This window comes from Cylas formicarius, unplaced genomic scaffold, assembly GCF_029955315.1.
Source record: "Cylas formicarius isolate icCylForm1 unplaced genomic scaffold, icCylForm1.1 PGA_scaffold_10__41_contigs__length_53128322, whole genome shotgun sequence".
Lineage (NCBI taxonomy): Eukaryota > Metazoa > Arthropoda > Insecta > Coleoptera > Brentidae > Cylas > Cylas formicarius.
Genome location: NW_026844214.1, coordinates 49447803 through 49471315, shown reverse-complemented (window position 1 = coordinate 49471315; position 23513 = coordinate 49447803). Strand labels below are relative to the sequence as shown.

General features: G+C 33.9%; 1 protein-coding gene across 3 annotated transcripts; it reads right to left on the bottom strand.

The window, feature by feature from the left end:
* Positions 1–6802: 6802 nt before the first annotated feature.
* LOC132702349 (ionotropic receptor 75a-like) lies at positions 6803–23116 on the bottom strand. 3 transcript variants are annotated; one of them, XM_060670932.1, is made up of 9 exons: positions 22915–23116; positions 22698–22858; positions 20706–21026; positions 18260–18384; positions 17584–17754; positions 13437–13651; positions 11018–11229; positions 10691–10965; positions 6803–7147 (listed from the first exon to the last, which is right to left on the bottom strand). In XM_060670932.1, the coding sequence occupies exons 1-9, from the start codon at positions 23063–23065 to the stop codon at positions 6892–6894; spliced, it is 1887 nt and encodes a 628-aa protein (XP_060526915.1). In that variant the 5' UTR covers positions 23066–23116; the 3' UTR covers positions 6803–6891. The 3 variants fall into 3 exon arrangements, with proteins under 3 accessions (XP_060526915.1, XP_060526921.1, XP_060526926.1); XM_060670938.1 differs by having other exon boundaries at positions 22698–22798; XM_060670943.1 differs by lacking the exon at positions 20706–21026.
* Positions 23117–23513: the final 397 nt, after the last annotated feature.

Here is a 23513-nt window from a genome sequence, read left to right as displayed (position 1 = left end):
GTTGGTATAGTTTATACTGAGTGTTTTCGGATTTATGGCCATTTTTCCATAAAAAAATATTACACTATACTATAAGTTAGTTCGAATCGTTTATGCAGGTTGAGTCCAAATGAAAATTATTAATTTTCGTGAAAAAATCAAATTGAACACCCTAGGAAGTAGGTTGCCGTTAATTACTGCCATTTAATGCTCTTTTGATTTTATTAAGCATTCCCTGCACATACTTATTTTTTGAGGTATACACATTTTTACGAACAAAACTCCGAAAATTTGTCAAATTATGAGAAAATATCGCAATAAGCAAATAAAAATAAATAAGTAAATTTTTCATTTTGTGAAAAATGTTTCTTTTGTTTCTATTTGGAAACCACGCCTTCTTTAAAGCCCAAAATATTATTGAACTATAAAATAACGTTTTCAGATCGTGTCTTTTAGTGCAAATGTAAGTTGGCCATCACACAATAACGTGTTTTACCACAAACCGAAACTCAATTTTACGTATTCGACGCGCGTTTCGTCAACCAAGTTGGCATCTTCAGGAGAAGATTAAAACTAAACTTAATAACAAATGCTCTTTATATATATACACATCGGGAAGTGGGAGAGGGGATTACGCACTGTCCACGCAAGCAATCAGCGCGTATAATGGGCTAAATGGGATTGGACCTCTGTCCTTGTTCAGTGCCTTATTCCCTCTCTTAACAATTTCTAAGCTTTTGTAGGCATCTAATTTTCTACTATTATTTACCTGTTTAACTAATTTTAAATTGCTTATAATTATTGTTGAATATATGTTCGGCTACACTTGATTTTTCTAATCTACCAACTGTTCCTTAAATCTAACATTAATTGATCTTTTGGTTTGCCCTACATATGACTTGTCACAATCGTTACAACATATTTCATAAATTCCCGACTTTTCAAGGGTATCTAGTTTATCTTTGGGATTACCCAAAAGATTTTTTAATTTTGATCCGGACTGATAGACACTTCGAAGACCTGCGGCCCTGAAGACTCTATCAAGTCTACTTGTATATTGGGGAGAGAAGGGAATTGAGACTACTTTTAAATTTCCCTTATCAGCTTGAAAAGTCGTTGATTTTTGAAGTTTGTTCTGAAATCTAAATTTCCTAATTAACTTATCGATAAAACTATCTTCATAGCCATTGATTCTAGCCACCTTTTTTATAAGGCTTCTATCTCAAACCTTTCTTGATTTAAAGGAAATGTGACAAGTCTGTGGACTAGAAAATTAAAACTTGCCATTTTATGTTGAAAAGCATGGTTAGAATCATTGGTTATGTATCTTAAAGTACTAGTGTCTTTCCTATAAATGTCAAAAACTAAATGATTTTCACTGCTTTTGATAACGAGAACATCCAAAAAACTCAACTGCATATTACTTTCTATTTGATATGTGAATTTAATAGATGGGACGTAATTATTCAAATTTGAAACAAAGTCATTTAAATAATTAAGTTATAACATCGTCGACGTATCTATACCATATTCTAGGAAAGTACTCGAAATTTTCTTTAGCATTATGTTCAAAATGATGCATCAAAAGTTCAGCCAGGAAAGGAGATAAACAATTTTAGATGGCCGTGCCATTTTGTTGTTCATAATAGTTGTTATTATATAGAAAAATATTTTGACTCATGCAAAGCTTTGTCAGAGTGATTAGCTCTTCAATTATATATTTACTGTAGATATTATATTAGAGTAATTTCCTGAGGTATTCCAAAGTTTCTGGTATCGGAACGCTTGGAAATAATGAGGAAACATCAAAAGATAATAAAAGTTCATGTTCATTTAGCCTTACGTCTTTGATTTAACCAATAAACTCTTGCGAGTTTTTTACAGAAAAGAAGAAGATGAAAATGCCAACTTGGTTGGCGAAACGGGAGTCGAGTACGTAGAATTGAGTTTCGGTTTGTGGTAAAACGCGTTATTGTGTGTTAGTACAGTGCCGAAGGTTCCAGTCAAGAGTTTGATAAGTTGGCAATGCATTGTTATTATTATTGTTATACGCGCGTATTAATGGGTCCCAAGAGAAAAAATGGTACGCTCATTGATAGCGCTTGCATCTCATTCTTCTGTACGCTCCATTCCAGTCCTAGCCGCTGTAGACTCCTTTTTAGGGGTTTTGGTATTTCTATTACTATTGGGACAACAACCAATGTCTCCATTTCCCACATACGTCGGATCTCTTTTACCAAAGGTAAGTATTCTGCCATTTTCTCTGCCTAGGTCTTCTCTATCTTTGACGATACCGGTACTGCAAACTCTAGAGTTGGCGTACTTTTTGATGAATGATCTTCCTGACTCTGTCATGCCTGTCGAGATGCAGCCGCGGCGCCACCATAGACCATCCGCCGAGTATATGATCCAAGTATTCTGGCTTGCCGTCTGCCCTTGAAACCACTCTATGGAGCTCGTTAGTCCCATGCTCCATCTGACGCCTTTCTGGTTTTGGTGCTTATGTCGTTAAGCTCTATTCCAAGAGACCACCCCGTAGCTGTATGCAACACCCGGTGTTAAATGGGCGTTGATGGCACGTGCTGAGTTTCCGACAGAAAGAAAGTTTTGACCATAGTATGGAGTTGCATATATGATTTTGTCAGTCCTCTTTTCATCTGGTTAAGTCTGTCAGTGCTAAAGCGGCCAGAGAAAAAGCTTTGTAATTGGGTTGCTGTCTTTCCATGGAGATTCAGATCGTCCACATACCAAAGGTAACTTATTGGTTTTTCAGAATTCGGAAGCCTTTAATTTGTCTATTTAGCCAAGGCGTTATCGGGCGCAACGCTAAACGTAACCATAAGGGGCTCAGTGCGGCCCCCTGGAATAGTCCCTGTCTAATGACGACCTCCCCTACTCTCTAACAACCATTGGGCGTACTATGTTTTAGTTGGGTTTTCCAGTGAGACATTGAAAACCTAAGAAAACCTGCTACGTGCTCATCCATATAGGCAAAGTGCAGAAATCCTCTTGTACGTTTCGCGCACGAAGTTATGACGGCATCTATAATAAGCTGCTCTTTGCACCCCTTTGACACGGCAGCCTTTTTAATGTAACTGGGCAGTACTTAATTGTGCCATTAAGAATCCCTGTGGTCTTCAGTACAAGGTAAGTGATACCATTGATCATGAAGGGAGGAGTCAGATCCGGTTTGGCTAACAGGTAAGTAAAGCATCTCACTAAATGATTTGCTTGCACCAATAGTTGCTGTCTGGGCCCTGTGATTTCCAATTCCAATAGTTTTTAGGTTGCCCAAGGCTCTTGTTTCCTCAAAAAACCAGGGCAGATGGTATCCCAGAACAATTTAATATCATTTAGAGGCGGTGGTATTGCCACTGCTGAGTCCCTGCTGTCATTTTCTTTCACAGTGAGCGTCTTGTAAAATGCTCTTTGGCTCCAGTTAAATAAGTTATGTTGTTGCCGTCGTAGGTTGCTTATCTTGTAGCACTTAAGTCTTGTTGTGAGGGTCGATAGTTTTTCATGCACTCCTGGACTATCCTCAGTTTGTTGTCTAATGACAATGACAATGTCAACCTTCCTACTTATCCTTGCGTTAACTATCTCCTTTCTGAGTTTAGCTGTTTTTGTGTCCAGTCTTTTTTGCAATGGGTTTGCTTCATAGTATGCTTTGCATGGAAGCAGCTTGGCCGTGCAGATAGAGTATCGCCCAGGCTCCAGAGTCTGTGCAATTCTGTTAGAGTGGTGTCTGGAGCGATCGTTATGATAATCTCGTTTATTTTCCTTATGATGTGAGGTGTATTTGGTTTAAACCTTAGGCTTGGTAGTTTAGGTCTGGCTAGAAGGTTTAGACCATCGTATTCAAAATGCGCCTTCGGGAATTCTATCTCAGCCTGTGTGGTTGTCCTATACGGCGTTGATGTTACCGGGTATTCTGTGGATAGATCGTCAATAGCTATCGCCAGCTCTACAGATACATCTCGTCTGATGCGGTTTATGGTGTTATCAGGTACGCGGTCGTTGGAGAAAATAGGATCTTCGTTGGTCTGTAATATTTTGCACTGACTTGCTTCTGAGTGTAAGGAATTTTTGTAACATTAGTCTGTGGAGTTCCTTTCTGAATAGGACTTTGAGTGGTTGCAATCGGATTATCTGAAAGTAGCATTCAACCATCTGCTCGTTCATGGTTTCGGACCAAATGGTTCTTTGCCTTGGCCTGCCCTGCGAAATAGTGGGCTGAGGTGTAGTTATCTCTTAGGCCCTGTGTTTATAGCACTTCAGAGACCTCGCCTAGGGGGATGCTAACCCACTACCCGGTGCGCTACCATTTCCCCTGGTAGCCCAGGTGACTAGGATCCGTGGGGCCGTCACTTCCCTAATGTTATTATTATTATTATGATACTGTCCAATCGTTTAAAGATAGTGTTAGAGCGTGTATCGAGGTCAGTGGGAGACATTTCCAGTAATAAATAAAGTGAAGAAACTACGTAATAGGAAAAAAAAGGTGAAATTTTAATAATTGGTATAACGAGCTTGCCAGGTTGTTAGTGGCCTTCCTCGCTAGTTACCGGAGTTGTTTAAATTCGCTTTACCCAATATATTCAAATCCACAAAACGTGATATCAACTGAATCAACCTTATAATATCGTTTTAAATCAAAAATAGCCTGATAAGGAAAAAAGGAAAAGCATTTAACCGATTTGACATACCTTGTGATGACAGGCGGTTACAACTGTGGTCACTTCCGGGCGAATTGACCGTTATTGATTGACATATGACTTGCGATCAAGTGGTTCAATCTAACTAACTAAAACTAACCAGAACTAATCAAATGGAACAATCCAATGCAGCATGAAAAAATAGGTAAGTTGCTTCGTTTTACTTTACTCGAAAGTGCTTTGACATTGAAAGTTCTAACCCAAATTACGTTTGTTTACAATATAGCTGAGATAAGTTTGAATTAAATTTTTCAATTTTCAAAGTACGGCTAGTGATTCTGGGACAAAGTAACGCAACTAGTAGTTAATGTTAAATATTTTAGCAAGTTGGATTGGAAACTTCGGCAGCCAATTATTATTTATTAGGACGAACATAAGGTAAGTCGCTGCAAAAATTTCAAAATAGTTTAGTATCCTTTCTTCTTTTTTATGTTTTACTGGCGCATGCACCATTTGTGCTCGGAAGGACGGGAAGTAAGGACCTGTTTCGTACCTGTTATTATGTTAATCAATATTGTGGAATAAACTTAAATGTAACATAAAAGTTGTTTTCTGATTTATGGTAAATCTGGCCTGTAACAAAATAAGTTCATAAAATTTATTGCGGTGTCAGTAAATTAAAAAAAAAGTATGGATTTTCCTAAAGCTGAACTAATTGATATGGTGTATATACTTAGTGAGGAGGAAAAAATACTTCGTTATCGGTCACACTTTACAAAGCGAAGTAGACATATAACAACTGGACAATCTCTTCAGTGTGGAACGGTATTCAAATATGAAATTGGAAATTCTACTTCAAATTGAATATCTCCAGGTCAGTAGCCGTCAAGTAGCTAGCTTATATGATACATCCCAATATGTGAAAGATCGTGCTTATGAAAATGCCACTACAACACCAGAAGCCCTGATTGCTCATAATTGTGTCATGTCATAAATCATAAATCGAGATTTTTCTATTTAAAAATATCCAATTTATCGCAATTTTTTGCATGAGTGACAACAACAACAAAATTTGAAAATTCCATTCAAAAAATGTATATTTTATTCTTCACGCTTTTTTGAATTACCCTGTAAACTTAAAATAATTTTAAATTGTGCATCCTAACAATGTTTACAACTTTTCTATTTACATTTTCTCATAACTTTTGAAACCAATGCGATAATGAACTTTACTCGATGATTGACTCACCCATTACAAAAATAGTCAATAAATTTATTCTATTGTATTCTATTGCTATTATATGTATTAAAAAAACTCGTTTTATCCCTAAAAAAAGTTTTTGATTTCTTGATCTGGACAAATTTTTAATGTTTAAAATAACAGTGGCGTAAAAAGATTTCGCCTTTGAATATCAATCAATCAATGAAATAAATTATTTTATTTTTATTGCATAAAAGACCACTTTTATGACAAATAAGCCCGTCAAGTTTTGTCGCAATCATCGAACAGGTTTTAAAGTAATTAATTAGAAGACGATTTTTTTCTAATAACTTTGACATCCTGTATGTCGAAAACAAAACAAGTTAAGACACATATTTTGTAGTAATTAGTTTAGGACGGTATGGATGAGTGCTCTCTCTCTCTCTTTCCCTCTCTCCCTCTCCCCTCCTTCTCTTCCTCACCCCTCCCTCTCTTCCACTCCCCTCCCTTTCTTCATGTCCCCCTTCCGTCTCTCCCTCTCCCTTCCCCCGTCTCTCTCTCTCCCTTTCCGTTCGGCGAAAGATACGCCTAAAGTGCCCGAAAATTCGAAAAAAAGAAGACTAGTCAAATATATGTCGCCTATTTTTTCATATAAACATGTTTTCGCATATTACGTATTTTTAAAGTGTATGTAACCTTTACTTTGTCCTATGATATAATTACTATTCTATTGTTCTGTGTATCACCACGGTGTAAAATACTAGTATATAATTGTAATCTGTGGTGTATCAGTAAGATATACTGTGGTATGTAGTCAGTGGGTAATCTAGAGACTAAAATACGCCTGCGCCTTCTATTTGCAATTCTATAAGAGAAGTGCTTTAATTTCATGCTGGATTCCATTAACTACATCAGATATTTGGTTGGTTTCAACGGGGAGATTAAAAATGCGAATTATCTGTGCAAAGTGTATATTTTAGTACGTCTTAAAACGCACAAGTAACAACAGCTCTACTATACTGTATTGTATTGTACAAAAGCTGTGGGTCGTCAATGTTAATCCAAGTACGGAAAAACTCTGCGGACCGATTCAACGTTAATCACGGCGTTTCTGTGGCCCCATAAAAGTTCTATCGCGAGCACTTGCAGGCTCATTATCATCCCGATTAGCAATATAAACAAAGCGGGGTAGAAATCTTCCAAACCCGTATTTATATAGATGGTAGATTTCGATCTGAGGCACTGCGGTTTTCGCGGGTGCCAGAATATCAGTTCCCTGTTCAGGACGCCGTTCTCAGCAAGACGGTGCAAGCTGAAAATAACAATACCACACGCGGGTAACACTGTGCGGTTATGGGTTAAACTAGAGGCTTTGCGGGTCGTTGTCCTAATTTTCTGTAAAATGAAAGATGCAGTTTGCGTTTCTGAGCTACAGGGTGATTTTGAAAATGTGCCGATTTGCGGCACTCGTCGTATCTCCGTTTATATTTAAGTTATCTAAAAAGTAAAAATAGGTCTACAGGGAATTTTTTAAGCAGATACCAATGCAGTAGCTAGATTTTTTTCATCATCTAATTGGCACACGCTGTCCTATAAGATATCCACCCAGGTCTTCCGACTTATCAGTACTTGATAACTTCGTATGAGCATGAGCATCATACAATCTGCGAAATACCACTGAAAGGGAATTCAAAAGTGGCCGTTACGCAGAACAAGAAAATTATCCCCAAACTGCATTTAACACAATACGTTAAAATAATTTTTTTTCTAAGAAATACATTTTTTAAACTAATACAAATTTAAATAAATTTTGCGAGAGGAAAATATATGAAAATACTGCTTGAACAAACGTTTTGAATTGAAATAGTAATTTAGTACTAAATAGTAAATTAACATTAATGAACTAAAACTAACTCACTGTAAAATATATAAAATTATTGTGTAATATTGTTATAAATAAATAATAGTATCTAACACAATTCCCAAATATTTTATATGTTTCTCATACTGCAAATTAACGCCATTTATATTAAATATTAATATTAACACTCTCCAGACCCAAAGCACTCAATCACTTAATGACATTAATGCTAAAATTATTATTGCACAGCCATACAAACACTCGATACAGGTCATCATTGATGATATCTCGCTGCATTTGTTCGATATTCTTACCAACGACACATATCATGGTATCGTCGGCAAATAATGCAATTTTGCTGTTTTTCACAACTTGAGCTAGATCATTAACATACAGAAGAAACAATAACGGCCCCAAAAGAGTGCCCTCTGGTGCCCCATGATCCACCAAGATAGACTCAGATACGATGACTCATACTTTACTTTTTGTGTTCTGCCAGATAAATAAGATTTTAGCCAATCCAGGGCTAAGTACTTTATACCCATATTTTCTAGCTTAGCTATTAAAATATCCCTATTAACACCTTCAAAAGCTCTTCTAAAGTCGAAAAACACAGCCAAAACAAAACTATTGTCATCGACAGCCCCAACAAATTCATCACAGATACTAACCATCACAGTCCCGCAAGAATGACCCGTTCGAAATCTCGATTGACTACAGACAATTAAATTGATTCCGTCACAATGTCTCTGCAGCCGCTCCTTTGCAACGGGTTCCAATAATTTCTCGTACACTGGCACAGTGTTGATCGGTCTAAAATTAGAATGCAGCTTAGTACCCGGAACCTTCGGCACCGGAACCACCAAAGATGACTTCCATTCCTCTGCAAACTGTCGGCGAATTGATAACGTCCAGTATTCTATTTCCGACAACCTCAAAAGTATCCTTGAAAGCTCTTCTTGAAATGCCAGATTCACCCCCACCACCATTTTTCATTCCACGCACAATCCTTTTTAAGTGAACCAATGAAATGTTTTCAAACCTCGCGCACTCCGTGACGCTGACATTTTCCGTATCCTGGTTTTGATCTAAACACATCAAATTGACAGATGGTCTAGTTATTGCCGATATGATATCTTCAATGCTCTGCACAAAATATTTATTAAATTCACCGGCTACATCTTTATCAGTTTTCACCAATGTCTGTTCAAAAACAATCGCTAATTTTTCAAAATTACCCTGTAGCTTGGAAACGCAATGGGATGTTTCGTTTCACAAAAAAGTAGCACCATGATCCGCAAATCGCAAGCTTCTAGTTTCACTCGTAACCGAGAACAAATTTCGGATATACTGTACTATGAGATACCCTGTTCAAACCAAAATGGAACAATGTATTCACGGAGCGGAATACAATGGATGTATCGTCATAATGTAATAAATTACACTACACACCTGATAAATAACACACCAAGCGTATACCGGGGCCAAAGCTGGAAAGATAAAATTCAATACCTGGGGGGTTTTTGAACATGCGGAATTCAAAAATGCAAACAGCAATGTTGTCAAATTTCAATGTCAATATTTATGATTCTGGTAACCTATCACTGGTACACTTCTAAACTTTTCTTTTTCCAAAAACCTGCAAAATGCTGCTATGTTACAGTAGCAAATCTGACAACAGTGTTGCACTTTTTACTGAAAAAGCGGAGTTGCCGTAGCTCAGTAATTAGTAGAATCAAAATTTTGAAATTATGAGACCCTACTAAATTACACTTAAAATAACAAAATTATGAGTGTAAGGTAGAAGTGGTAAAGCTGACAACATTGCTGTTAGCATTGAATTCTGTTTTTACCAACCAGGTATGGTCGGTTCATAGATATAAGAAAGTGACGAATTGCTTTTGAATGGGATTATCCAAGGGTGGTCAATGCAACAAGATTATTACCTAAAGTTTCGGAATTTAAATTCAGGTAAAATTGTGGTCCGTAATAGAAAATAATTTATACGTACCTGTTTTTAATAGTCTTTGGTTTAGTATACTACTTAGTTTAAGTTTATTATGCAATTATGCAAAATATGTGCGAGTCTAGTGTATCTCAAGAGATGCTCCCGCCCAAATGTAGAGAGACTAAGGAAGTTATAAACAATGTTTATTTGACTCTCATTGAATGTGGTGCCAGCAAGCAAGCATCTTTAGAAGAAACGACCACATTGACGAAAATTTCAACATCAACTGTATGGAAAATTGTGAATAATCCCACTTCAGCAAGGAAAAAAAGAAGCGATGCTGACATTTTCTCGAGTGTAGATGAAAGTGATCAAGATATAATACGGCGCAAAAGTTACCGGTTATACGAGGAACAAAGCGTGCCTACTTTAGATATCTTAATTAGGAGGCTTGAAAAAGATGAAACCCTTGTTATGCCACATTTAACTACCTTATCGAAGTGTATTCAACACATGGGTTTTAGATTTAAAAAAATTGACAAAAGGCAAGTTTTAATGGAATCTTTTAGAATTCGGAAACGGCAGCTGGAATATCTAGAAAAAATTAGGATTTACAGAGAACAACGAAGGCCAATTATTAACTTGGTTCTTCACTTATGATACCCATGACTTGGTTCACTGATGAAGAACTAGGAACTAGGGCGATGAGATTTTTTTTTTATAATTTAGAATGTCTCAAAATTGTTTCAATGTATTCTTCACAAAATAGAAGAGTGTCTAATGAAACAGGACACTCGTTGGGCAAAAGCAATCACACCGAAGGAACAACTAGCAGTGTGTTTGAGATAAAAAATCGGTAAAGTCGTCGGAGCAATTATGAAGTTACGTCATAGCATGACATCGTTATCTAGTTCATTTTTTGTCAGTTGTCAAAATCCGCGTCAAGATCGATATTTTTAAACTTTTTAAACGATTTGGCGAAAGGATAAGGTTGTGGTTGTGATGTGACTTGAGTTTTCTGCTTTAGTTTGTGGAGCAGTAATTACCATGTATCTATCAAGTCCTTAAATGGTGAATGTTTCTGGTAATTGGCGTGCATTTCTTTAACTCTGAACATCTGGACCTCCCTCAGTTCGCAGATGGTTGTCTCGTCGTAGGTACGCTCGATAATCGGATACCCAGAAACCACGTCTACATGGAACGCGTACTGGCCACGCTTTACCAAAGCCAAACCATCCTCGGGATTCAAAAATCCTGTTCCGTTGCCATGTCTTAATAGAATCCTCCTGTGAATTTCTCTGGTTAAATTGTCCGTGGAATACTAAAAAAATGTCACGAGACCAAAATGTTATATTCTCCTGCATGACGTCCACCTTTAAATAGTCCTTGTTATAAAGGACATCGTCGCATCCCAACTTGAAATTATGCTCCATCAATCCTTCCAAGGTCGTTATTAAGGTTGTCGGTACGTTTAAAAGAAAAGACACCAAACTGGCAGAGTAAAACTGGTACACCATGTAACCAAGCGTTAGAGTGAAAATTATGACAATCCTTCCGCAAAAGCGATTCGGATTTGACTGAGTTCCTGAAAAGGAACTTTGTATAAACCAAAATGATAATTACAAGTACAGCAAAAATCTTTGAGCATATTTTCAATATGAAACTCTTCCGTACAGCACAAAATTTCCGATGGACTCCTTTTTTCGAACCAGAAAGTTTTTCTTCTTCTTAACTTAACCAAAATTTACCATCCTTTTTAACTCATTTGCAGAACTTGTTAACAAATAGTGGTTGAATATTTTACGCAGCAATATTGCAGAATTTATTTAGAAATAATAATTGATGTTTTTTGTATTTATCTTTTAACAAATTAGGTCAAATAATATTTTTGTTTTGTTTTGTACAAGATATTAGTATATTTTTTTAACATTTTCTTCTTCGTTCCTTCTACAAACTATAGGTTGAATATTTTATGCATTTATATTTTAATTAATTGAGCCAAATAATAGTTCTTTTGTAAATAAATGCTGTTATGTTTTTGAAATTTTCTCTTCTTCTTCTCTCCTTCTGCTTAACTTAACGTAAATCTTAAACGATTTTTACAAAGATTAACTAATTTGCAAAATTTATTAAGAAATAGTAATTGAATATTTTTTGTATTTATCTTTTAATAAATTAAGTCAAATAATATTTTGTTTTGTTTTGTACAAGATATTAATATATGTTTTTAACTTTTTCTTCTCCTTTGCTTCTACAAACGATGGTAGAATATTTTATGCATCTATATTTTAATGAATTGAGGCAAATAATAATTTTTTTCTTGTAGAGAAGTGCTCTAATGTTTCTTAAATTTCCTCTTCTTCTCTCCTGCTTAACTTAACTTAAATCTTATATAATTTTTGCAAAGATTAACTAAATTGCAGAATTTATTTAGAAATAATAATTGAATTTTTTTTGTATTTATCTTTTAACAAATTGTCAAATAATATTTTTGTTTTCTTTTGTACGAGATATTAACATATATTTTTAATATTTTCTTCTCCTTTCCTTCTACAAACAATGGTTGAATATTTTATGCATTTATATTTTAATGAATTGAGCCAAATAATAGTTCTTTTGTAAAGAAATGCTGTTATGTTTTTGAAAATTTCTCTTCTTCTTCTCTTCTTCTGCTTAACTTAACTTAAATCTTAAACGATTTTTACAAAGATTAACTAATTTGCAAAATTTATTAAGAAATAGTAATTGAATATTTTTTGTATTTATCTTTTAATAAATTAAGTCAAATAATATTTTTGTTTTGTTTTGTACAAGATATTAATATATGTTGTTAACTTTTTCTGCTCCTTTGCATCTACAAACGATGGTTGAATATTTTATGCATCTATATTTTAATGAATTGAGCCAAATAATAGTTTTTTTCTTGTAGAGAAGTGCTCTAATGTTTCTTAAATTTCCTCTTCTTCTCTCCTGCTTAACTTAACTTAAATCTTATATAATTTTTGCAAAGATTAACTAAATTGCAGAATTTTTTTAGAAATATAAAATTGATTTTTTTTTGTATTTATCTTTTAACAAATTGTCAAATAATATTTTTGTTTAATTTTGTACGAGATATTAATATATCTTTTTATTATTTTCTTCTCCTTTCCTTCTACAAACGATGGTTAAATGTTTTTTTTTGTAGAGAAAATTAATATATTTTAACTTCTTATTTTATAGTAAACTAATTTACAGAAATTATTAGCAAATAATTATTGCATATTTGATACGTTGACTTTTTAACAAATTAAGCTTAATAAAATTTTTGCTTAGAATATTAATATACTTTTTCAACTTCTTCTTCTTTTGTTAACCTAAAATCCTCTTTTAAGAGTATACCATAATTCGCTAAAAGTATTAATAAATAGAACTTGAATAGTTAATATATTTGACATTTTAATAAATTAAGCCAAATAGTTTATTTTTTTGTTTAGAATATTAACATATTTTTAGATAAGCCCTTTTAGTTTGCTTTGTCCGAGATTGCACCTTTATATTAACTTTGTTATTTTAATTATTATTGCGTATTATATTAATATTCATTACTGTCCACTTCAAATTAATGTCCTATGTCCGATCCAAAAGGGTGAGTCAACATTGGAGTAAAGTTTGTAAAATAAATTAAAAATAGGGTCTTCTATTTAAAAAAATTGACCGCGCTATTTTGGTTGGTACTTTAAAATAATTTGAGATAATGAACTTTGCTCTATCGTTGACTCATCCTGTAGATGGATGGTTAAAAGGAAATACCTTGTTGGCAAAACGCTCCAAACGCGCATAAAATTGGAAAACTCCAAGAATATTCGACACAACGATTGTGTCGGTCGAATTTGTAGCTTAATTTTTGGGTGGCCACCGACAAAATAGAGCAAACGATTATGCCGGCCCAGACTTGATACGTTAACGGTTTAATGAAAATCTGATAAGATTTCCTCGACCTGGGGTTCCGGAAAATGAACGCTGCCCTGGAAACAGAATTTGATATTTGTGTCCAGGAAACCGCGAATAAACTCTAACATTTTGGCAAACCACAGAAAAATACCTAAGCAAGTTTCAAAAATATTTTTTAAATTCTATCACCAGCGACTTTCTGGCCGGATTCTAGCAACGGTATATCGACGTTTGTCAATTATTAACTGACTTATATAATTGTAACATGGGAACGGCTTGTAACTCTTATCTAAAAGGCTTTAATGATATACAGAAATGGATTTTCAAGACTATGCACTGGACACATTACACACATTCAAGCAACTTACATTCTGGACCGCCAATCATGAATGCCAAGCAACAATTCATTCAATTAAAGCGCTTACACTAAAAATAATTCATAAACACCACATGCCAAGAGCGTTAAAAATGCTCAAAATAAATAAGAACCAAAAGTTCTGATTTTCACGAAATTATATATTTTTACATGACAATTGATTAAGACAACGTGACCGGCTGTCAGTAGAAATACCAGAAAACATTTCCCCACTTTTTCCACTTTTTTTTATTGTATCTTGTTTTTTTTCCAAAAATAAACATCTATTTTATTCTATTCAACATTTGTGGGAGGGAAAAATATTTACTAGCAGCTTGTTGCGTTATTTTTTGTGGTTTTTGCGGAGATTTTGCTCCAGTCAGAAAAGTTGTGCACTTACACCACATTTAGTGACGTAATCAAAAATGAACCGTATGTCTTAGCTATAATCATAAATAACAATTTCAGGACTGACAAACAAAATTCCTGGTCAGATTACGATGTCCAGTAATGAACTAGATAAAGAAGTCATGTTATGACGTCAATGCACAATGACTCTGACTTTGGAAAATTTGAAATTTGTTCCTAAAATGTGCACAAGAATATTTCTATGTTCGACATATAGGGTGGCTTCAAAAAGTACCGGGTGTAAAATTATTAAAATAGGTTGGTTATATCTCCAAAACTAGAACAAAACGAAAATTATTACAAAAGTGATGGAAAGAAAATGGTGCACTTTATTTTTAAATTTTCAAAATGTTCGCCAGGGGGCGTAACACAATATTTCAAATGCATGCAAAAATTAGCACTGGAGGGTACTCTTTCAATCGCGATTTGAAGAAAAAGTAATATTAAGATAGATATAAATTTCCATTTAACCGTTATAGTTAGCAAAAATTTAGTAGTCTTATAATTTTTTTTTCTTTCTATTTATTTTTTAGCTAACCCTCATGTAATGAATTTAATCTCTCCAGCTTTGGCATTTTTCGAGTCATTTAAGTGTCCGGTACTTTTTACTAACCCTGTACATGTTAGGCAATGTCTAATAAATTCATTTTTCAATATGCCCTAGTGGGGGTGCTAAAACTACTTCAAAATATTACACGAGGGTGGTGTGAAAAGTGTACGGCATGACCAAGAAAAACGATGTTTTGAAATTATTTTTTTGTTTGCTTTATTTTTCAACATAATCTCCATCAACGCTGATACCATTCTCATGTTCTAATTTAGTTATACCAGTTTTAAATATAGATTCGTCAAGCTGCTCAAAATACTAAATTACGGCTTCGATAACTTTTTTTAGGAAACAGGGAACAGTCGCTGAAGGCTAAGTCTGGAGAGTAGGGAGGCTGCGGCACCAACTCAAATTTCAATTCGTGAATTTTGGACATGGCAACAATCGACGAATGCGCTGATTGTGATGCAACCAAATTTTTTACATCGTGAAATGAGGTTGTTTAATTTGTACCTCGTGCTTCAAATGTTGCAATAACTCTGCGTAGTATTAACCAGTGATAGGCTTACGCAGTAGATAGGTAGATAGGCTATAACAGTTCAAGAATAAATTTTCACATTTTTACATGTAAATTCCTATTAGAAAATTTAAGGTTCATATTAGCGAAAATTGGTTCACTCAAGGTCATTCGGTCCACCCCAGCTTTTAGCAACAACCGACCAACCCTCACCCCCTCCTCCAACCCTCAGATCAGATAAGCAGGAACAATTTGAAATCGACTTGACAATTTTTTCCGCAGCGTGTAGACATTCACCGCCACATTATATAAGACGAAGTCTTTCCACAGTTTGATCCGACGGGAAACAAAGCAGAGACCACGGCCCAGGCAAAGCACATTTCATCAAAATTTTGCACATTAATAGAGATGTGCTTTCTTGCTATCGACTCCGGTCACTTCAGGTAACTTTCGGCACGAAATGGATTAAACTTTTTGATATTAACCATTAAACCATTTGTCAAAATGTGGTTTAAAAATAGCTTTCAGAACTAACAACACAATAGGAAAATTTTTAAAAAACAGTAAGACGAAATGTCCAAAAACTCAAAAATCAGGTGTCTACAGGTTGAAATGCGGATCTCGTCCTAAAACTTATATTGGACAAACAGGAAGATCCTTCAAGAAACGCATTAACGAACAAAAAAGAGCGTTTAAAAACAATAGTCTAGATTCTAATTATGCTACACACTTAAACACAGAAAAATACATTTTTGACGACAATTTTGATATTTTACATACAGCCACAAAAAGTAGAACATTAAATTTATTGGAAGCCATGGAGATTAACAAAATGAAACATTCAAATGTATTCATTAACGATCAATTAGATTTAAATACATCTCCTTGATTGAACCTAAATTCTCACAACAACATTAATTAAGGTTTTATGGTCATTTTTCGGTATATATAGTAGCAAGTAGTTTGTAAATATTACATTTGATAATGACACGGTGTTGTCGAAACAACTATTATGTAAAAATATATAATTTCGAGAAAATCTGAACTTTTAGTTCTTATTTATTTTAATAAATGGATTTCCATTAAGCAAAAACCACCTCAGTTCAATTGTCAAATGTTTGTTAATTATATTTGATAATATAATATAAACAACAGGAAATTGTCTAAATTCGCAAAATCAACTACTGAAGAAATACCAATGAAAAGACCAAAGCAAAGTGACGACCAAAGAGAAGAAATAGGGGATGAAGTACCATTAAAAAAATCAAACCAAAGTGAGGACCAATAAAAAACAAATTAAGGAAAAGATTGAGCAAAATATATACATATATATATATATATATATATATATATATATATATATATATATATATATATATATATATTATATATTATATATATATATATATATATATATATATATATATATATATATATATACATATACATATACATATATATATATATATATATATATATATATATATATATATATATATATATATAAATATAATATATATTTATATATATATATATATATATATATATATATATATATATATATATATATATATATATATATATATATATATATATATATATATATATATATATATATATAAATATAATATATATATATATATATATATATATATATATATATATATATATATTAGTTATCTGATGTAGTCATGTAAGCAAAAATATTTTTATATGTATTATTTCATTGTTAAACTCTTATATAGATTAAAGCATATTTTCGTATCTACATTTCTTTTATTAAAATATATGATTTCATATTAGTAAGTGTTATGATAGATTTTTAGCTGTTTCAGCAGTGATTAGTAAAGGAATATGTTTTTTGAAAAATTTTGTTTTGTTATTATAATTAACAGGTGTCTTTCAAGAAAACTTTTATTATTAGCAGAGAACTTTATTTACACCACGTTTTATATTATGCTTTTAAATAGAATAAATTAAATAAATAAATAAAGTAAAACCTTTAAAACAAAAATAATTGACTACTGGCGCCATCTCTTGGTCACGCCGAAAACTTTTCACACCACCCTGGCAAATTTATTATTTTATTTATTTAATTATATTTACTCAACAAGCATGACTTTTCATGCAGTTAAAAGTTATTAATTAATTTTATGAAATATTAATGAATCGCATTGACCTTAAGTTCCAAGTTTTCCGCCCGTAGAATACGTATTTGGCTCTGTCCACCTTCACGAAAAGCGGGGAAAGTCCGAAGTCGATTTTGCGCCTTTCCAAGTCTCCTACTAAACCGTCCATCGTCCCATCCGACTGAAGATAGCCCCACGATTTGTCCACCACAATATCCATACTGTTAAGACGATTTTTATAAGTCGGGGGTGTAAATGGAATAGTAAAAAATAACTTTAGTTTGAAAAGCGCCTATTTCTAAAGGTAAAACTGAGAACAAAAAGCTGTTTTTTTTTTAATTAATTCTGAAACGGTTTAATGCGCCCAAATACGATACAGAACCGCCCCTAAAAGGGAAAATGCCACTTATTTTGTTCCCAAGCTCGTAAAATTTTCGTCATCATGTTCAGAATTCAGGTTATGTTTAAACCATAAATGTTGGGTTACTTATTAACTTCTTTAAACTTTTTTCTATCTACTCTTTTTAGGAAAATAATGCTTTTCTTTAGGCAATCATCAAATTTAAAATATTTTCTTAAAATTCGCGATTTTGCCACATTTCTCAATTTTCTTAAATGCGACAGCCTGTATATTAATGAGTTTTCGAATAGCAATTTCAATTATATAAAATAGTACGGTCCGTAGGTTTCAACAAACAAACCAATAGAATTTTGTATCCCACGTACCTAAAGTTGTGATAGTCACTGCAGTAATGCAGGAGTCGCGAGTGGAACCTGTTGAATGTGTTTATTTGGATGTCTCTGTCGCTCAACAGGTAATCCTCCAGCGTACCTTTAAATGCTTCCGGTAGCTGTGGGCAAGTAAAAAGACTTCATTTTCAAAAACAGGGTAGTACCGGCTGACAAAAAACCCTATGTCGAAAAGTAATTGCCTTGGGATGAAAAAATTTATGGCTAAAGCGGCTGGAAGCTATTCGTTAATTTCTAGAGAAGGCCGCCAGGGGCGCGCAATCGCATTCTTGAAATTTAAACCTCGGTTTTTGCGAAATAATCTTATATTATATATAGCACCCTGTTTTTCAATAATTAGTTTTTACTCTGTCTCTTAAGGGAATGTGGTGGGGAGGTATAGAAAATTTTCGGAAATAAATTGATAAGGTCTATCGAATTTTGTCACTTGAAATCGTTAGAGGGCTCTTTCTTAGGTAATCACGGTGGCCCGGGCGGCTTGCTTCTATCACCGCTAGAGGACGCTTTACGAAATGGCAAAAATAAAATGTATTTTGTCAAAAAAATTAATGCCAAAAATTAATAATAAATGAGAGTCCATTGAAACAATATAGTTTCCGATAATGTACGGACTAATTTGCCATATCCATATAGCTACTAGAACTATAGACGCCCTGGCTATGATGACAGTACAGGAACTCATAAAGCAACTATGTAAAAAAAAGACGGTCCATTCAACGTGCGAGATTTAAAATTTCATTTTTAACCAATGACAGCTCTAATAACGAATTCTGATGAAGGACCCATAAGACAGCTTTCAACAAACAACATGGCCGCTGACAGATCGTCGATGTTTACATGCGGTATTTTTACCACAGTATTTTCGTTAAAATTAATGTTAGTAAAGATCACAAAGCGTACATTGCTGCAACAGAACAAATTATTAAGCACGATATGAATTTTTTTTCCTTTTACCTTTTTTTTTAATTTTACCACAAAGAATGATCCTAAATACCCCATATGCTTCGAACAACCTTGGTATCTGTGAACTTTCCTCAAGCTTCTTTGAATCATCTGACACCCCTTCTCTAATAAAACCAATTCCATCACAAGAATGTTTTAATGTAGATCATATATCGAAGGAAAATATGAAGAAATCTTTTTGCTCTGTTAATCCCCAAAAGGGAACTGGCCCAGTTGGTTTTACTTCGATATTTTTAAAATCATGCCTCGATCTTTGTGAGCCCCTCTTTTTGCTATACAATCAATCCATCTTAACTATTAAATATCCTGGACTTTGGAAAATGGCCCAAGTCGTGTCCATTTTGAAATCCGCTGATAAGAGCAATCTCTCTCTTACGCCACTTCGGCGAATTGTTTGAGTCACTTGTTTTGGAGCACTTATTCTTTATTGTTGAGGGGCATATTGACCCGAATCAGCACGGATTTTTTCGTAAAAAATCAATCTTAACTAATCTGGTACCGTTTGTTCAGTCAGCGAGTGACAATATGGAGCAGGGATTCGAGACTTGTGCCGTTATGAAACCATTTAGAAAAAACTGACTACGCTACTGAATTCCAAGTAAAAAGGTAGATCGAATGCGCTTTTCATCTTTCCGAGATACGAGGGGTGTCCCAAAACGTCAAATTTCCAAAATCACCTTGAATTTTAAAAACTAAAGAAGTCATGAAAATCTCATTAACGTCATCTTTCGTTTCACAAAAAAGTACTAAGGGTTAGCGAAAACGCGACCCAAAACGGGACACTGTATGGAACTGTACACGTTTCAGAAATTTTCATTGTTTTCCAAGGGAAGGCCTTTTCCGGGATTTATTAATTGAAAATTAAAAATAATATAGAGGGAGAAGTAATAAATCCCCAAAAGAGAGAGAAAAAGATAAAAATATTAAGAAACTACTTAGAAATAATAAGAGGTTTGATGTCAAAAAGATGCGAAAATTATTTGCAAAAAATGCAATCGTGTCAGATAGGCTTTAGAATTTTTTTTGCGTACCTCTACAGAAGTTTTTAAATATTCTTGATTGATTGATTCAGTATTAATTATAATTGACATTTTAAATATAATTTTGGCCTGTTAACACTACATTTGTGTTATGTGGCGAAAGATGGCGAATTTGTATTACTTTTATTGATATTATAGGTTAGGTTCTAAAGTCAAAAACATTTAGTTCTGAAAATGGTGGAACACCACCCACCACTTCCCCTGAGAAATAGAACAAAAACAATTTAACGAAAAAGACTCGAATTTATCTCAAGTTTAAAACGACGTCCATTTTAGCCCAGTGTAATATACGATTATTCGTCATTCTAGGCCGCTTTATTCATAAATGTTTTCACTCCGAGTCTCTGCGACAATTTATTTTCGAGATAACGCCGAATAGCCTTCTTAAGTGGCCATCATGTACGTGAATCTCTACGTACCACGATGACAGTTTTAAAAGTGACCCCAGTCAAATTCCTTCTGACAAAGTACTTGTTGCCGAGTTCCGTCACGTGATATCCGTGTGACGTATCGAAGCTGCCGACCGCGCGAGTTTTCAACTCTCCCCCTCTATCCGACGCGGGATTGTAAACGTCATCGATAACATAACCTCGCGGAAAATTGTTTGACTCCTTCGGGTAAGCGACCTTCACGTCGCAATCGATGTTCAAGTAAACATTTCTTAGAAGATCGGCATAGTTGTTGGACGTGCGCAGAATGAACCAATAATGTGTGGAATCGAAGCACTTGTATCTCTTACACTATAATTGATATCTATGACTTAGTTATTTACATGATAAATGTAGAAAAAAGGAGCATCCAACATTATTACAAGTTATCTATTATCTAATTACTATCTCATAGCAATTTATCTTAACCATACGGTATAACCTTTGTGTTAACTTTTCAACTAAACTGAATTATAAAATGACAAAATCAACTAGAAACTGACGCTTCGCACATTTCACACTGGTATCGTAGTCCATAAACCATGGACTACAGGATAACACGGACCAGAAAAATATTTAAATGCTCCAACACTAAGTTATCCGCCCTGTTTTATAGCCCCTGTCATTGCAAATTTTCTTTTTTGATTCCTCTCTGGTATTAACACACGAAATATAATAAGTGTGTCTGTTTCTTTTGTTTACGCTAGAACTTAAACAGTTTTCCCTTTTATATATATATATATATATATATATATATATATATATATATATATATATATATATATATATATATATATATATATATATATATATATATATATATATATATATATATGATGACACTATATTCCGGGATATCATCCGTTCGCTTGTTGACTGCAATCCTGCACCCGACTGGAATCCTGTGTAAGTGTTCGATGTGTTTTCGGATTGCGAGCATTGAAGATGCCACGTGAGATTTTGGCGAAACGTCTGCAGGATTCCAATCGGAGTTCAATAAGCGAACGGATGATATCCCGAAATATAGTGTCATCACATTTTTCCATCCGTGAATAAATACGTGAAAATCGATCCTAGAGTCGTATAAAACGAAAATGATAAAAATTAATAGAAATGTTGTTAGTAAATAGAAACAAGGGGGCGGGTTTCTGGATGATTTTTTCTATTATCATATATATTTCATTCAATCATAAATTCTGTTTTTCTGTCATGTGTTTTGTACTTATGTCTTCTTGCCTTGGAACACGACACTAGTAGTAAGCATGGGTGGTAACATACAATCCTTTCAGTGTATTTTCCCTCATTTCAAGACTACGAAATTTTGATTTCCAAAGAAATTGTGAGTGAATAAAGTCTTACTATCTCTTTGGCGAATAAAATTGTTCCTTTTTTCAAATGTCAAATTTGTGTCAAAGGTTAAATCGATGTCAGTTGTCAAACTCCGGTTTGCCAGAATTCCGTCCACTTGAAGTTATCTACAGTTGGCAACAAACTAACGGCGTCTAACATCTAACGAAGATTGTTGCGATGCAGTTTTTTAATTTTCCTGGAATTGATTCCGTAATATTTTTGTTGTGTGGGTATAAGTCCTTTAAAATATTAGCATTTCCATGACTTCCTTCTTTTTACAATGACAAAAAATTGTTTTGGGATATAAAATATGAAATATTGATTGAATATCGTAAGGAAATATTTCCGTAAACTGGAAAAGGAACAGGAAAGGCAAGTATTTGGATGAGAATAAAAAATAAGTTTAAAGTCATAGGGCTTGAATCATTATACCCAATAAATACTCAAAATTTGCAATATTTCATTGAAATCTTTATCTGCGGTTATACAGTCATATGGAAATTTGTAACCTATAGTAACTGCTATCCCGAAATGGTATAAGTTCTTTTCGCTAAACTTTGATTAGCTTTGACTAATCTTGAACGAACTAGGCCACAGGTACAGGATTTTTGTTACCTTGTGATGCCGCTTTACCTTAAGAAGAAGACTTCTCGATGATCGACAATCGCCGTCTAAAACGACGCCCAATTTATATTTTACGACTACGGAATTGATAAAGTTAAATTCCCGTAAGTCTAAAACAGAAACCATGACATCTGTGCTGTTATTCAATTTTCGTCTTAAATCTGCGCGATCTTAAATTATATCAAATACAATACGCTCGCATTATTTCGGTAGCTTTATTTCTCACCTGTTTTCGTAAAACAAGTTAATACGATGTTGCGATCCAAATGCTTGAAGCGTAAAAAGCTGGAAATCAAGTTGGCATCGACGAAAGCGACTACGCTACTCAGGCAGAAAACGCAAAAGTTGAAAACAAGAGCGTTTTTCAAGTTAGCCATGCTTCCTTGTTTTGTCTCGTCTATTATAAGGAAGAAAGAAATATAATTGACTGGAATCTTTTTACCTATACGAGAACATTTGATACGGAGCTCAACCGCAAAAACGATTTTCATATTAATAATTAATAAATGAACATCCACCACCGTACGCGCAGATACAGAGAGTAAATAAAAATGTATCTCTACAACGAAAATCTGAAAAATATTTAATTGATTTCTCTATTATACATTTTTTTTACTTTAAATGAGATATATACTTATATTCACATCATACCATAGAAATTTTGGCTAAATAATCCCTGTAATTGTATAAGAAATTTAAAATTGAAACATTCAAAAATTTGTGTTGTTATCTTTGCTATAACGCTGCCCCTGTTTATATACAACCAACTTTACAATATAATGGGCGAGTGTCCTTAGCTTAGCTTAGCTATTATCTAATCTATTA

What these genes read in the sequence shown, in the direction of transcription:
- LOC132702349 (XM_060670932.1), bottom strand. Translation starts at nt 23,065, where the DNA reads ATGGCTAACTTGAAAAACGCTCTTGTTTTCAACTTTTGCGTTTTCTGC. An exon ending in AGTGACTATCACAACTTTAG is followed by an intron (nt 17,755 to 18,259) that starts GTACGTGGGATA and finishes TCGTCTTAACAG; the next exon opens with TATGGATATTGTGGTGGACA. An exon ending in AAGGACTTGATAGATACATG is followed by an intron (nt 7,148 to 10,690) that starts GTAATTACTGCT and finishes TGTTATTTTCAG; the next exon opens with CTTGCACCGTCTTGCTGAGA.